The 16044-nt window shown below is 35.7% G+C and overlaps 1 protein-coding gene across 1 annotated transcript in view; it reads right to left on the minus strand.

The window, feature by feature from the left end:
- Nucleotides 1–3056: 3056 nt before the first annotated feature.
- Nucleotides 3057–16044, minus strand: part of LOC145686694 (uncharacterized) — a 37747-nt gene continuing 24759 nt past the window's right edge. The window contains exon 7 of the mRNA XM_081760242.1: nucleotides 3057–3626. Within this exon, the coding sequence (XP_081616368.1) occupies nucleotides 3560–3626 (67 nt within the window). The 3' untranslated portion in view covers nucleotides 3057–3559. The remainder of the gene's footprint in view (nucleotides 3627–16044) is intronic.

The raw sequence follows: 16044 nt of genomic DNA on the forward strand, positions 1-16044 counted from the left end.
ATTTTGTTCTTCGACAATTAATAGTTTATTTTTGCAGTGTTCTATAAATAAAAGGAACAATTGTAAAAAACGTTAGGAAATATCTTTTCCACAAGAGCTACAAAATGTGAAACTTTATTTGGAAAATGCGACAAAACGCGAAATTTTCAAATTCTTAGTGCGAAAAACTCGTGCCCCTAGTACTCATTAACCAAGGTTATAGCCCAATGTTATCCAAATAAACTTTCACTTACGAAACACTGTCCTTTCCGAATCTCCTTCCGCAATACCATCTTAGTCTTATTCTTTACAGAGACTCATGAATTTTGCTTTTCTTATATTTACTTCATTGCCAAAACTTGTCTACATGCCTTAGCCAATTAATAAAAACAAGTTGTTTGTTATTTTAATGCTTCATGTAGAAGCCTTTAACTGACCTGTTTCAAATAGTTAGGGTCTGTTTCATAAAAGGTACAGTTCTTGTAATACTAGTTTAGAACTTGTGAAAAAAAAAAAGAAAAAAGAAAGAAAAGAAAGTTTACAACTCTATGTATTATAGCTACATGTGGATTGTATCAATTGATTTTTTACTATTTTACTGTTGTTGCTGTTTCGTAATAAATAACTTGTAGAAAGCAATAATAAATTTGAAGCAATATATTTTTTGATGTTTGATTCATGTTTTATTCTACATCTATTCCGCTGGCATTTCGAAAAATTAAACGACTTTTGTTGTTGGAGCTCTTAAAACATGCTTTAGTATGAAATGAAGTACAGTACTTCCGTTTTCATTATGAACTTTTTATCCATTGCTTCTAGCCTAAGGAGTACTATCATGAGACATTGAAGATTTCTGGTGTTTATGCATATTTGACTAGCTTAAGCCAGCACGTGCATGCATTCATTCATGATATATAGCAATAGGTTACATACTGTAAAACTCTGTCCCATATAGGTTGTAGGTAGAGCAAGGTTGGTTAAATGAGTGTCCGGAATCGATTTCCACTACTTTTTAAGTAAAATCCACTAATATTTACAATAGTATTCACAAATATTAAATTTATACTTTTTCTAAGACAAGGTCTGGGTAAGTACGGGAGCGTGCTACGTGAGGGTTTATAGCAACCGCTCTACTCCACTGCAAGTTGAGGGGAGTTGAGATTCAATTAATAACTATCTATTGTAATGTTTGCTTTACTTAAATTACCATCCTATAAAATAAACATCACAGACTCCACTGCAAGTCTGGCCGGGCTAAGGAAGGATTCTCCCGCTGCTCCAGTGCAAGCAGCAAAAAGAGGATAGGGAAGGTACCTCCTAGACTCCACTGCAAGTCTATACAGGGGACACCAGAAAACAAAAGAACTTCTGGTTACGTCTCATTATATAGGCGTCCTAGCGGCGGTTGCGCTGCTACTCCGATGTCATCATGTGCTTCGTAGGAGGGGCCAGAGGTCCGTCGTCTGCTGTTTATAATAAATCCACATGATGCATAATACACTGTCGTAAAACCATGTGATGGTGTTTGTAAACACAAGCGCAGAGTATTGTTTATATGCAATATCACGTGGATATTACAATATACATCCTAGATATGTTTAGAAAGGTGATGCTTCCTTGTTTTATATATATATATATATATATATACAGATGGTGATCAGAAAAATAGGAACACCTGTAATTGGCAACACGTCAGATGTATGGGTTGGCAGTGGTGTCGTGGCGCCCGCAGAGCCGGACCGCTGGTGGTGGTGTGTTAGGTCGGTCTTCATACTACGTCAGGCGCAGTGGAACACCAGTGTCCAGTGGCTGCAGCAGACGGAGTTAGTGTAAAATGGGAGACCTCTCAGATTTTCAAAGAGGGCAAATTGTTGGTTCACGGTTATGTGGAGTGAGTGTGACGGCAGTGGCTACTGTGTTAGTTGTGTCGCGTGAGACAGTGCTGAAGGTGATGCCGGCCTACACAACACACGGGAAAACCACATCGGGGAAGCGGAACAGTGGGCGGAAGAAAATCATGAGTGACAGGTCACGCCGGGTATTAAAGCGCATTGTCACGCAGAACCGTCGTGCCACTGCGGAGCAAGTGACGGAGGAACTCAATCAGCACCCCACCCTGTTTCGACAATCACAGTCCGCCGCGAATTACATGACATGAACTTACAGGGTCGTGTTGCACGGGCCAAACCGCTCATCAGGGACCATAACGCTTTCGCACGCCGCAAATGGTGCCGCGACCATGCAACTTGGACCGTTGAGAACTGGAAACGTGTGATATGGTTGGATGAGTCATCCTTCACCCTATTCCCAACCACGGGCCGTGTTTATGTGTGGAGAATGCCCAAAGAAGTTTATGATCTGCAGTGTCTCCGCCCAACTGTGAAACATGGCGGCGGCTCGGTGATGCTGTGGGCCGCCATATCATGGTTTTCATTGGGTCCTGTGGTCACACTTAGCGGACGAATCACTGCCAACGATTATGTCGCAATTTTAGAAGACCACTTGCATCCTATGGTCCGGATGTTGTTCCCGGACAATGACGCCATCTTCCAGGATGATAATGCACCCATTCAGACAGCTGGCGTTGTTGCAGCGTGGTTTGAGGTACATTGGGATGAAGTTCAACACCAATCCCCAGATCTCAACATAATTTAACATCTGTGGTCCGTCTTGGAAACACTACTCCGGCGACGATTTCCACCTCCATCCTCTGTCACAGAACTGGCCGATGCCCTGCACGAGGAATGGTGTAAAATTCCACTTGCTACCATTCACGGCCTCTATGCCTCCATCCCACGTCGCATCAAGGCTGTTCTGAAGGCGAAAGGTGGCCCGACACCATATTAATCTGGTAAGTTGCAATTTCGTTCAGGTGTTTCCATTTTTCTGATCACCATCTGTATATATATATAACACGCAGTGAAACTAGGTTTTACAGAAAATTCTGACTTACATAAGTGACTAAATTACGTAAACATACGGTTATGTCTACTGGTTCGATAAATATGAGGCCTAATGCAGCTGATGCCCAAATTAATGAAGTGTGGGGTTTCTTAATTAAAAATGAAACATTATCACTTTGTTCTGTTTTTATTCAAACCAACAAGAATCGGTGGAATACACAATTCTTATGTAACTTTTGCATACATGTGAATCAACAGCTTCTAAACCGTTTTTGGTGTTTTGAAAGGCTTTGTAAATAATACATCTTGAGACAATAAAGGTAGACCAATTTGTCTATAAATAGGTATGCAGGAAAATTATATAATACAAACACTAATTAATTTACTCTCCCGTTTTGCCCTACCCAAGCTTCGTATATATTAGTCATACATGTAATAAATATACAAGTCAAATTAAGTGTAATTTGTGTTCCCTAATTTTCTTTCTTTGAAAGAAACTGGAAACACTATAGTCGTTTTCGTTCAATTTAGTAATATTTCTAATCTCGTCCTTTTAAAATTCGTCAAAGTTTCTAATCCTGGTAATAATCCTTTGATTGTAAGCGTTGAGTGGTATGGTTAAATCAACCATACCATCTTGGCAGTTTTTTTTTTTTTTTCTATAGTATAACGATGCTTTATTCTTCTTCCTTTTCTTGTGCATCTGTTGATCCTGTCCGTTTACTTGGCTGGCGTAAAGTAGTTCTGAAAAATAATAGTAATAATAAAGTTTACAATATAGCCAATGAACTAATGTGCAAGTGCAGAGAGAAGTGCAAGGCAAGAATAAGCTCTTACAATGAGTAATTTTAAAAAATGTGATCTTTCTATTTTCTCAATTTAGGCAATGATTACTAGGAATCGGATATTTAGCTTTTTTAAAATCTAATTAAGGTTTTTGAAATATGCTAAATAAATTTAAGGTATCCATATTCTTAAAACAAACTTACACATAATAATATGTTGCTTATGCTTGATAATGCACTACTTTGCCATATGTTATGAAGTTACTATATGCAATCCGTTACGAAATTAAACTTCATCCCACACTTTTTCTATTTGTTCTTAAGTTATTCATTATCTATAGAAATGAGCTTATGAACAAACACCAATTGTTTTACAACAAAGTCCATGGAAACTAAATATTATTGTTATAAAAGAAACAATGGAATTGTTCGAATTCGTCTGTAGTAATCCAAGAATTAGAGAAATAATGCAAGGTCATTTCGTGTTTCAAATATTGATGATATCAGTAAATTCACTTACATATATTCGTGTTTTCAAAGAAAATTGGAAAAATAATAATATAAACAGTATCTTTAGGCATTTTTTTTTTTTTAACCAAAGCATCATGTGGTCGTTAAGCTCTTTAAAAATAAAAAATACAAAACTATTCCTAACCAAAAAAGTGAACTTTTTTCTGGTAGGTAGCGAATAAAATAACCAAAGGCTCCGTAATGACGATGTAACATGTTTCTCGACAGTGCAGGTTAACCTTGTCAATTTTTTGAAACCAGAGCAAAAATCTGTGTTCATTCCAGGACGAGAAATTACAGAAAATATATGTAAAGTGCATAACAAGAAGGAAATGTGTATAAGAATATACTATATTAATGGAATAACATGTAACGAGAATTATCACCAACTTTTGTACAAATTATAAAAATATCAGTGCTTCCTATTGTCTTATTTCTATAATATATATAAAGTTTATGTTGTTATTTCGTAATTTTTCGTGTGTCCTGAAAATAAGCAACTATTCATTCTCGTAATATATTGATGTATATTTCTCTAGTTTTGATCATGAAAGTTTGTTCCGTCTGTGAAGACTTCAAATACAAGATGAATGAAATTTTGTAATATTTCGGTCACTTACTTGCTTTAGTTGTCAAGTTACAACGAAAGCTGCGTAACACTTAAAGTCAATTACCGTATGAATTCTTCGATTCCAATCCGATATCAATTCTTGACTTCGAGGCGAAGAAATTCTGTACTGAAGGTTTCAACACCTCTTTGTTGTTGGACTATCGCTAGCACGGAAAGTTAGTCACAGATCGGAACAAGCAATAATCCGAAGTTATGAAGTACGGATAACACAGAGTGATTATAAAATTATTCATCGGTTTTAAAGTGAAATATGTCGAAAACTATGAATACAATACAGTTGTGCTAATGATGAAACGAAAGAAAACATTTAAAAGCTTAATTTCTCGTATTTGTAATATTGGTGACAGATGGCAGCAAAAACCTGGTGTCCGAAAAGATGTCTGTGCAGCAGAAAGCATTCTGTGTTTTGGAATATGATAACTGCTTTTCCGTTATTACGGTACAACATGCATTCCGTAGACAGTTTGCAATTGTATCACCAGATCAGCAAAGCATTCTGAGACGGTATCGACAGTTTAAGGGCATTCACTGGCCGCCTATATAAAAAAACGAAAAACCCACGCCGTTGGATTGGCCATTTGCTAAAGATTACTTAGCGCCTTTCCCCTGGCCTTCTAGATCTCCCGATCCAACAGTTCGTTTTTTTCTTCTTTCTTTGGGGGTATGTGAAAAACAATGTGTATGCTGCAATTACCAACAATATTGGGTGAGCTCCTGGATTGCATTTCAGTTGCATTTACGGCTGTTAAGAACACGCTAAAGCACGTGCTATCGCTTAAATGTGTTCCGTATGACGAATGGAAGCCAGATCGAACATTTGTAACAATATGTATGAAACTTGGACAGCATATGTATATTTCCATGTATCATTCGTTATTTTATTTATTTATTTTTTAATACAAACTTTTCAAACCCGCTGAATTATTTATAATCACTCTGTATCCTGAGTGGAGCATCGGTTCAATTGTTTCACGTTCCTAGAGTTTTCGAGAGGTATGCATTATCGTGCTTGCAAAAGAACTCGCTTTCTGCTCACCAATGCAGAATATTTTTGGGACAGAGTAACATATATCCGCTCCAATTGTTCGGGATACAAGTTGACATTTGTGGTTACACCGTTTGAGACGAACTTATAGTGAATTATCCAATCATAACTCAGCCAGAAGTAGAGCACTACCTTGTGTTCGAAACGTCCATGTTTTGCGACAGGTTTTTGTATTCTTGGTTAACCACTCCGTAGACACGTTAGATTTCGAAAAACTATCCACTTTTCGTCGCACGTTATTTCTCTTTCCAGGGAACGCAGATCACTCGGTTTTCCATTATTTATTTATTTTTTTCGTGTGCCTGAGCTGAGGTTAATTCGTGATGTACAATTTGGAAGCTCTGGATGTTTTTGGCGAAAATGTGAAGATGAACCACAGTAAACTATGAGATACGGAGCTTATTTGATAACCTCCGAGCGTTAATTGTAGAATTTGCTTCGGCCTTGCACAATTCGTAATTCACGGTTTTCGGACTGTGTGACTTGGGTGAGCGAAATTTCTTGAGACATCTGGTTGCTGTGTTGCAGTCAATTGTTTCTTCACATTTCGCACAATGAATATTTTGGGTTGTTTCGGCGGCATCACAATCTAATTCGAGCTCGTAAAGCAAAACTTCTCAAATTAGACTTGGTTGCATTTCCATCATTGAGGCTGTCAAATAACACAGAACTCAACAGTGCACAACCTTTCAGAGAATAAATTACCACTATGTATATGCTTGCTAGCGAGCGAATCTTGGAAACTGCTTCAGTCAGTAACATACACGCTGCCACCGTGGACGTATGTTACTACTGCAAATCTCGACTAATTCTTCTATTTTAGAAATCTTCGCATAATTTTAACTGACCAACTAAGAATCTGAAGCGAATTTTTGAAGAACAGAAAGATCTCATTTACAATATCTGGCTTAATATCCATCATTTAGAATCAGTAATCTTATTATCTTTAACCACTTGATTGATATAATCTTAGCTGTAGCTGGTTGCTTATTTTTTTTTTTAAAAAAGTAAAAAAGTTCACTAAGCATCCGCTTGCATGTCGTTTAAAGGAATAAAAAGATTTATGATCAATGGTTAAATTATATTTGGAGAAAATGTGTTTAAACAATTATTTAAGAGTATTTGTAACAAAATGAAACTTACATTAGCATTAATGTAAGTCCAGCAAAACTGGCAAACATAACGAAGATAATAGAAACTATTACAAATAGTGACAGCGTGTTATTTTGAAAGCTACTCTGGAAATGTGGTTCTTGAGGTGGACTAGTAACTTAACACAGCTCACAATTGCAACAACTTCATTACCCAGATATCGTATTTAGAGAGATCATGTAATTACGTTTTAATGTGGACTTATATTGAGTTTAAACAGATTATCAAGATGAAGTTTTGTTAAGTTAGAAAATGCTGAAAACTGGAAAACGAATTTAACATTGTTAAGAAACTAAAGAAGAAATATCAAAGAAAAGATTATTTCAATGCAAAGTATATTTTAGAAAACAAATATTTTAAAGAATTCTGTTAGAAATAATAATGCCAGACAGTAAAATAATATAGACTTATTTGTGTAAAACAGTACATCTCGATTGTTGATTTCATATTTTCTTCAATAAAACTTTACTATCTTTTTAAAAATGATTTCGTTTACTACCTAAAATTATGGAACAGTAAATAAAACATCCAAATTATTACATATGAAATTTTCTTAGTGTTCATTCATTATTAGTTCAACATTTACGATTATCCATTTAGCTTTAATATTAATTTTGTTATAGTTTGAAGTTAGTAATTCAGAAGTAAGCGTTAATTTACAAAATTTTAAATTTACATGCGTTTAATAAAATAATGCCTCGTTAAGTTGTTAACTGATATTTAACCTTTCTATGTATAGGGTATTACAAAAGTGTGTCACAATATTTGAGGATACATTTCTCATATCAAAGTAAGAAAAACAAATTATATGGACCTGTGGTCGTAAATGCATAGTTCGTAGTTATAGGGTGTCGAAAACGTAAAAATATGAACTTTAAAGATCCATAGTTCCACTATTTTATAAGACCGATCGTAGTAGGGTCAAGACATTACTGAGAAACTAGTATATGAATTATCCAAATATCCATCTTTCAGAAACTCCGGTACTTGCACAATCATTTTTAGAGACGCTGTTTGGGAGTATTTGATCACCTTCCACCTACGTCTAAAAATTGTGCAAATACTGGAACATTCTTAAACATGAATATTTGGATAGTTCACGTACCAGTTCCTCAGTGATGTCTTGACCCGACTACGATAGGTCCCATAATAGTGGAGCTATGAACTTTTAAAGTTCACTTGTTTCATGTTTTCGGCACCGTATAATTCCGAAACTATCCACTTTTGAGCACAGGTCCATATGAACTTATTTTCTAATTTTGATAATGAGGAATCTGTTCCCAAAAATATTGTGACACAACTTTGTAACACCATATACATATTAGAAAAGTACAATATAGAATATTTCTAGTGATGAATATAGACTTTTTTCTTCGTCAGCTGGAAATTTGGGATTCTGGAAATATGTAGCACTGGAGATTTGGGATTTAATTCGATTCAGTACACACAAAGTCACCAGATTTAATTGCTTTTAAGTATTTTATTTGTATAGAAGGTTAGTCCACATTTATAGAAACGATTTTGTGTCCCCTACTCTAGGGCGTAAAGCCGTATTTCAAGTGCTTGTGCTCGATATAACGACCCTGACTATAAACTATAGCCCGACACCGAAGTTTCCATTGGAGTAGGCTTCTGTTCAGAGAAATCTGATCCAGTTTGGACCACTCCTCCTTGCAAACTTTCCACAAACCAGTCATTGTGCGTGGGCGACGTAACGAAATCGCTCGCTTCAAACACCCGAAAACACGAAAGTCCATTGGTGTAGCGTCGGGGGACTTGACAGAGATGTCTGAATATGGGATAGCATGGATTCCAGTTTCACGCGCTTTGCGGGTCATGTATGCCACAGTTGTTCGAGCCGTGTGGCTGGCTGCTTTGTCTTGATGAATGAAGACTTTCGACAGCTCAGCACCATACAACGACGGAATATGCTGCCGGTATAATGGCTCCAGAACGTGTTGTTGATAGTATACTGCGTTAATTTTCACATTTCGTGCAACTCTTGGTCCTTGGCATCCTTGGGATGATAATAAATTGCTCGAACCCGCGTGGAGTTTGACAAATAGAGCCAGGCCTCGTCTAACGTGACCACATATTTCCATTTGTTACCCCCTAAATACCGTTTGTAATGGACCCTGCGTTCCCGGATGTGTTTGGCTGTGAGTGTGTGAACACGTCGCTTATGCTTCACTTTCAGGCGTAAATCCTGGCTGATTATCCTCTGCACAGTTGATTTGGATCTTCTAACACTCCTGGAAATGTCTCTTTGTGGCGACGGATTCTCCTGGTTCACCAACTTCTGCACTTGTCGAACCACATCCATTGTATGTTTGGGACGGGGGTGTTATTTTCGTGCCAATGTGAGCACACCCGTCTCCTCTGGCTGTGCATTTTTGTTGCGTTTGAGTGCATTGGCAATACCCTTCTTAGAAATGACGAAACAGTTGAACGAACACTGTTTCACAATTGCACTGTAGCTGTATCCAGTGTTGGAAAGAGAGTTGATGTACCCCTCCCAGAATGGGGTCACTTTTGGAGGCATTTTACACTCGGAGCACTTCATTTCCTGCTACCGAATTCTCCACACAACTGGTTTCTGATTGCCCTGCTGTGCTTACTGTCTGTGCGTTTCTAGCGCCCCTGGCGAACGTTCCACTTCGTTTCTATAAATGTGGACCGACCTTCTGTAATTAGCATTCTTTATAAAATATTAATATTTATTTAATGTATTCAATTGTTATAGTTGAACATTTAAATGCACAGAAATAATTAATTGAGTATATGAAATTAAAAAAAAATCTTACTTACAAAATCTGATGCAACATCAACTTTCTTCCAAGCTGTTGAGCCGTATCTAGGTAGTCATTATAACAATTAGAAGTTTATACAATATTTTAAATTCATGTAACGTCGCAATTTTGATAATTAAACATCTAGAAAAAGTAGTTCAACTCATCGATTGTTGATTTGTTTGTTCATGTCAGGAGAACAAATAAACTTGTAGTAATAAATAATTCATTGGATTATAACTACAGAAATAGTGTATTTAATTTTTTAAAAAATCTTCATAAATAACTTCAATCTAACCTATTTTGTAGATTTATATTATTATAAAGAATTTTTTACTGCAGAAAGTTCTCTATGACTCGTAAAATACGAGTGGCGTTCAAGGAAATGTTTAACTGCCCCACTTTCTGTAGTCTTAGGATAATGAAATTGCACATGAGTAAAAACTCTTCTCTAATATACTACAGTGGCAGTTGTTTCCCTGAACTCTGAACCTATTTGTTTCTCACATGGGCGAGGATGTAGGAAAGAAGAATGAAATGAATGGGTATAGAACTGTTATCAGGTTCCTGCTTTTAAAAGACAACCACCCCATTATCAAATTTTGCAGATGAAACTAACTATGCATGGGCAGATCCCTATTCTGCGTATGTCATAAAATACTGACATAAGCGATTCGAATGTGTAGCTACCGTGTGCGTGGGTTTTCTCGGGGTACTCCCGTTTCCTCCCTCTTTCTTCATTCCACCATTTCATTCATTACTCATCATCACCGTCTCCTTTAGCCTAATCGGCATAACCGCGGGCCGTAAAACTAAAAAATTTCGTTTCATTTCATTTTCAAATGTGTAGCTTTGCTAAATCTCATCTTGTAATAATATGTCATATATATATATCGAGTCTTACATAGAGTCAAAGACACAAATATATATTTAATGTTCCATAGACATCAGCTGACAGAGTTAAAGTTGGTGTATGAGCCGGCAGAAACCCACCCATAACGATCAGCATATGCTGACGGTGTCAACAGTGTAGGTTCCTTGTTTGCTTACTCTTTTTTCAGAATGATTACCACAAGTGAACTTCTAAACATGTGATAAAATCCACAGGATTTTTTGCAAGGATGATTATACAGAATGAGACATTATCTAGCGTGAAATCGTTCCCTCCATCAAATTATTTTTGAAAAACGCTTAGATGATGATGTGCTGATTACTCAGGTGCAGATAAGGACCCAGTCGTAGCCTGCCGAATTTTATAAAATGAATATAAACTGTTTCCATAATATGATGGAAGAAATAGATAGGGAGAACTGGTAATTATGCCAACTTAGTGCCCTTCCATTTCACGATAAATGTATCAAAACGTCTTTATTGAACATCGTCTGTACTCAGTGTTTGCATTTCACTTTCCTAGTTACAGAATGTTTCGTTTTTGTATTCTTTTCACTATTGTTTGCGCTACTACAGTGTTTAAATAATTCCGATTCCCTAGCATACCATATGTTTCCCTCGCCGTTCTATGTATTTTTGTCCTCATATTTTCTTACTTGCTGGAAATCGTTGTGATCTTCCATTATTTTCCGGTTTCCTATATTGTTTTCTTCCTTTTCGTGAAGTAAAAGATGGACTTCCATGAAGTTAGAACAAAGGCTCATTAATTTATATTTACTGTAAGTGTAACGCTGTCAAATAAAAATAGATTGATGTAATCCATTTTCTATTAAGAGGAGTATATTTGAAGAATTACACCGTATATAAACTATGAAAGAGACATCACCCTATGGTGAGCTGCAGGGTGGCTATAAAGTCTAAATCTGTAAGAGAACTTATGAACAGTGCATTACATGAATCTAGGTCGAGTATTACACTTCCCAAACTCTCGATTGGGAGAAGTGTAAAATGGCAGTGTCTACTGACCTAAAATATCTCCAGTGAGCCTTGAACTTAATTTTACGTTTGGGAAACCTGGAAAAAGACTAGGATTTAACTAGAATTTTTACCGATAATTTCGAGAGCTAATTTTTTAATGGTGGAGCTTTAAAAACTAATTCCATATCTGAATGTTTATTTTCCTCTTTTGATGCTGCATATTCTTTCTTAATTGGCCATCTGGTAGGGGATATTTTGCTTCATCACATCAAATCTCTTGATAATGCGAATCATTTAATAGTTTTGTCCTTTATATTAACTTACAAAATCTGTTTTATTTTTGACGTCACGGTTTGATAATTTTCTCATCTACGACTTCACATCTTGGAAACCCTGGTGAATCGATTAAGTATTTTTAAATGCAAATATGAAACAACAGATATTATTGAGTTATCCTTATAATATTGGACTACATGGAGCTGTATTATATCTAGCTAGTTTAAGCGACTTAATCTAGAGTTGATAAGTCAGTCACGCACTCACTCAAGACGACTTCTTTTACATATAAAGATTAGCATTAAGCGTAAAATATGTTTTGTGATGATCGGGAATATATCTACCAAATGATTAATATCATCTATATATATAAAAGAGAACGTACAAAATCCTTTGTCCGCTCATCACGCTAATACGGCTGAACCAATTTCTTTCATTTTTGGGGGGTTATTAGGATTTGGACCCTAGATGGTTTTTATCATATCACTTTAATTTTTAATTACCAGTGTCTTGAGATAATTGACCATTCAAGTGTCCATAACGTACAAATCCTTTGTTATTAGTTCATCATAGGTAAAAATAAACATATTTATATGCAACCCGCATGACCGTGTCACTCGGCGGGTTAACATAAATGACAGGCGATATACAGCGGAAAATAGCTTGAATCTTCTGTTTAAAATTTTTTAATTGATTTGCTTATTTTTACAGACACTTTTACAATATGCCAGCACCGGGATGACCGCAGCGAAGCGGGGCGGGTTAACATAAATGACAGGCGATATAATGTTAAGATTTACTGCAATCTTCTATGGTTTTTATCATATCACTTGAAAGCGAAAAAGTAAAAATTATCTAAGTAACAAAGTTTATTGCGTTCCGGGGTGACCGCAGCGAAGCGGGGTGAACGCTGCTAGTACCGTATAATAAAGGTATTGTGATTTGTTGAAGTTTCGTGTCCTTTTTAGCACCGACGCTATATAAGATGTGAATCTACAGGGTGTTACAAAATGTATCACAATATTTTGGGAACAGATTTCCCACATTAAAATAAGAAAAAAGTTCATATGGACCTGTGCTCAAAAGTGGATAGTTTCGTAGTTATAGGGTGCCGAAAACGTGAAACAAGTGAAATTTTAAAGTTCATAGCTCCACTAGTATGGGATCTATCGTAGTCGAGTAAAGACATCACTGAGGAACTGGTATGTGAACTATCCAAATATCCAAGTTTAACAATGCTCCAGTACTTGCAAACCAATTTTCAGAGCGGTAGGTGGAGAGTGATCAAGTACTCCCAAACAGCCTCCTTAAAAATAATTGTGCAAGTACCGGAGATTCTGAAAGCTGGATATTTGGATAGTTCCCATACTAGTTCCTTAGTGATGTCTTGACCCGACTACGATCGGTCCTATAGTAGTGGAACTATGGACCTTGAAAGTTCATCTTTTCACGTTTTCGCACCCTATAACTACGAAACTATGGACTTATGATTATTTTTTCTTATTTTGATGTGAGTAATCTATTCCCAAAATATTGTGACAAAATTTTTGTAACGCCCTGTATAGTTTAAAGTGGAGTCCGAATCATTGTAATGCGTCCAACACTCTCCAATCGGACATCGAACACATATATAATAAAGGATATTACACATTTTCATTAATTTGCTTTGTAATGCATTGCATTTTTTTCTAAGTAAAGTTAACTAAATTTGGATAAATTATTAAAAGCGTAACCTCAAGGTTAAATAAAAAATTCTCTAAAGTAAATTAGACAATATGCAGGTTTTGATGTTGGTTCTTTGAGCTGTAATTTCAACATTCTTGATTAGAGAAATATGTAGTTTTAATTATTTTTGTATGGTAACGTAAGTCATGAATACATAGGAGAGGAGAAATACATAGTTATCTTTTTCTTGGTTACTAAATGCAAGTATATATATATAGATATATATATATATATAGATAGATAGATAGATAGATAGAGATAGATAGATAGATAGATAGATAGATAGATAGATAGATAGATAGATAGATAGATAGATAGATAGATAGATAGATAGATAGATAGATAGATAGATAGATAGATAGATAGATAGATAGATAGATAGATAGATATAGATATATATAAAATGTATTTTAAATTTGCAATTTACATACAGAAATAGAAAAGTATTTATCTTTTCTTTCAAATGATCCTCATATATATATAAGGTCAGAGATCACGGGCAGATCAAGGTCACAGGTCATCTCGAGAACCCATTTGAATACACTGAAAGCAACGCAATGTTCGTACTTCATCATGTCAAATGGGTTCTCAAGGTGACATGTGACCTTCATCTGACAGGGACCTCTGACCATGACACTTGATTGACGCATATTTGGTCGGCTTTGCGACATAGAATCATACCATACAGCTTTTTCTTTGTTATCACTTCGATTTACGTTTTTTCAAGCTCTTTCAGAATTTACCATTGCAGTCCCATAAGGAAAAAATCGAAATTTTACCTTTGACCCTATATCTCTTCAATCTTTAGCACAAGTGGCATGCTTCTATGGCGAAACAAAACTTATATCCTTCGTCTAAAGTTACACCAAATTGCACGGCTTTACCTCATACCACTTTTGCACAGTGAACAAATGAAATTGACACACGAATTAATCAACCCTCTGTATATACAGTATATATATTTAATTGTAAGGTGACAGATGCCGTTTAGCACAATATAATATTATGTCAATATTCATATATTTTTAAAAAATATAGTGAACCTTTAAAGAGAAACGTCATAGTAAAGAATATCTGCTTCATTAGATAATTATAGTAATTATTTTTATGGGTTTCTATCATCCTTTAATTGCTTTGTATGTCTCATGCTATATTTTTTAGCAGCAGTATAGATGTTCTTCAAATATTTTGTCACTCGAATTTACTTTAGACTCAAAAATCAAGACATTCCTTTTGGTTCCCAGGATTATCATCGCACTTCCGTTTGTATTATAATTGAAATTATGATACGTTCATATTTTCAATAATTTCATATATAAGGTTCAAAAGTCTCTTCATGATATGATCCTTGATATCCTTTCGCATTCCCCAGTGTGATGTACAGTACATAGTGTTCATGTAGTAAACTGACAAACTTCGCATATCTGTTGAGGACTTCAATACAAGAAAAAAGTGTATCTGCGGAGTTTGATCGGAAACGCCTAATTTGGAGATATGACCAATTTAGGGTAATTAGTGGAACTACTCCAAGGGTGGTTCACTGGATAAACGACCGATAAAATTCACATACGTGTTCAGGACCTCAATAGAAGAAAAAAATGTTCATCTGCAACTTTGGTCGGAAACGCCTAATAAAGAAGATTTAAGGTAATTAGTAGTCATAGAATGATTTACTTTACGTTGGCTCCGTTTCCGTAATTAGGCGTTTTTGACCAAAGTCCCAGATAATTTTTTCTTATATTGAGATCCTGAACACGTATGCTTAATTTGTCAGTTTAATCCTGAAACACCCTGTATGTACTATGAAATAATTTGAGCATTCACGACAAATATTTATTGCGTTTTTTTTTTTTTTTTTCATTGAAATTATTTGTTTTTACGCATTCAAAATGTTTCCAATGTTGTGTCCCTTAATCACTCGAATTCTCGAGTGTTACATGTCCAGTATTCAAAAGTTCTTTCAAGTGGTATGACTTTTGCTAATATGATACTTAGACTGATTCACTATATTATAATTTAAATTTTTGTTTGAAAATATTAACTTCAATAGTGCTCGATATGTAACTAAGTAATGGAAACAGACTAACCTGTATATTACCAACGGAATTGTTAATTAGTTAAGTTTCAATCTTTCGTGAATCACGATCAAAATCGAATACGAGGGAGGATCAAAAACTAAAGTTACAAGGCCGATATTTCTCGAGTTTCGTCTGTTATAGAGAAAGGAGGAGTGTGCGGTAATTTTAATACAAGGAGTTGGCAACTGTGCAGAGTTTCAGCCATCCGCCACCTACAGCATTAGTTGCAGGTAAAGACAAATAATTCGTTTGCAAAACTGGTCTCGCGGGAAAGTCTACTCAGTTATTCGGTTTCTGTAGGC

Source organism: Thermobia domestica, chromosome 5 (assembly GCF_964235325.1).
Source record: "Thermobia domestica chromosome 5, izTheDome1.hap1.1, whole genome shotgun sequence".
Classification (NCBI taxonomy): Eukaryota; Metazoa; Arthropoda; class Insecta; order Zygentoma; family Lepismatidae; genus Thermobia; species Thermobia domestica.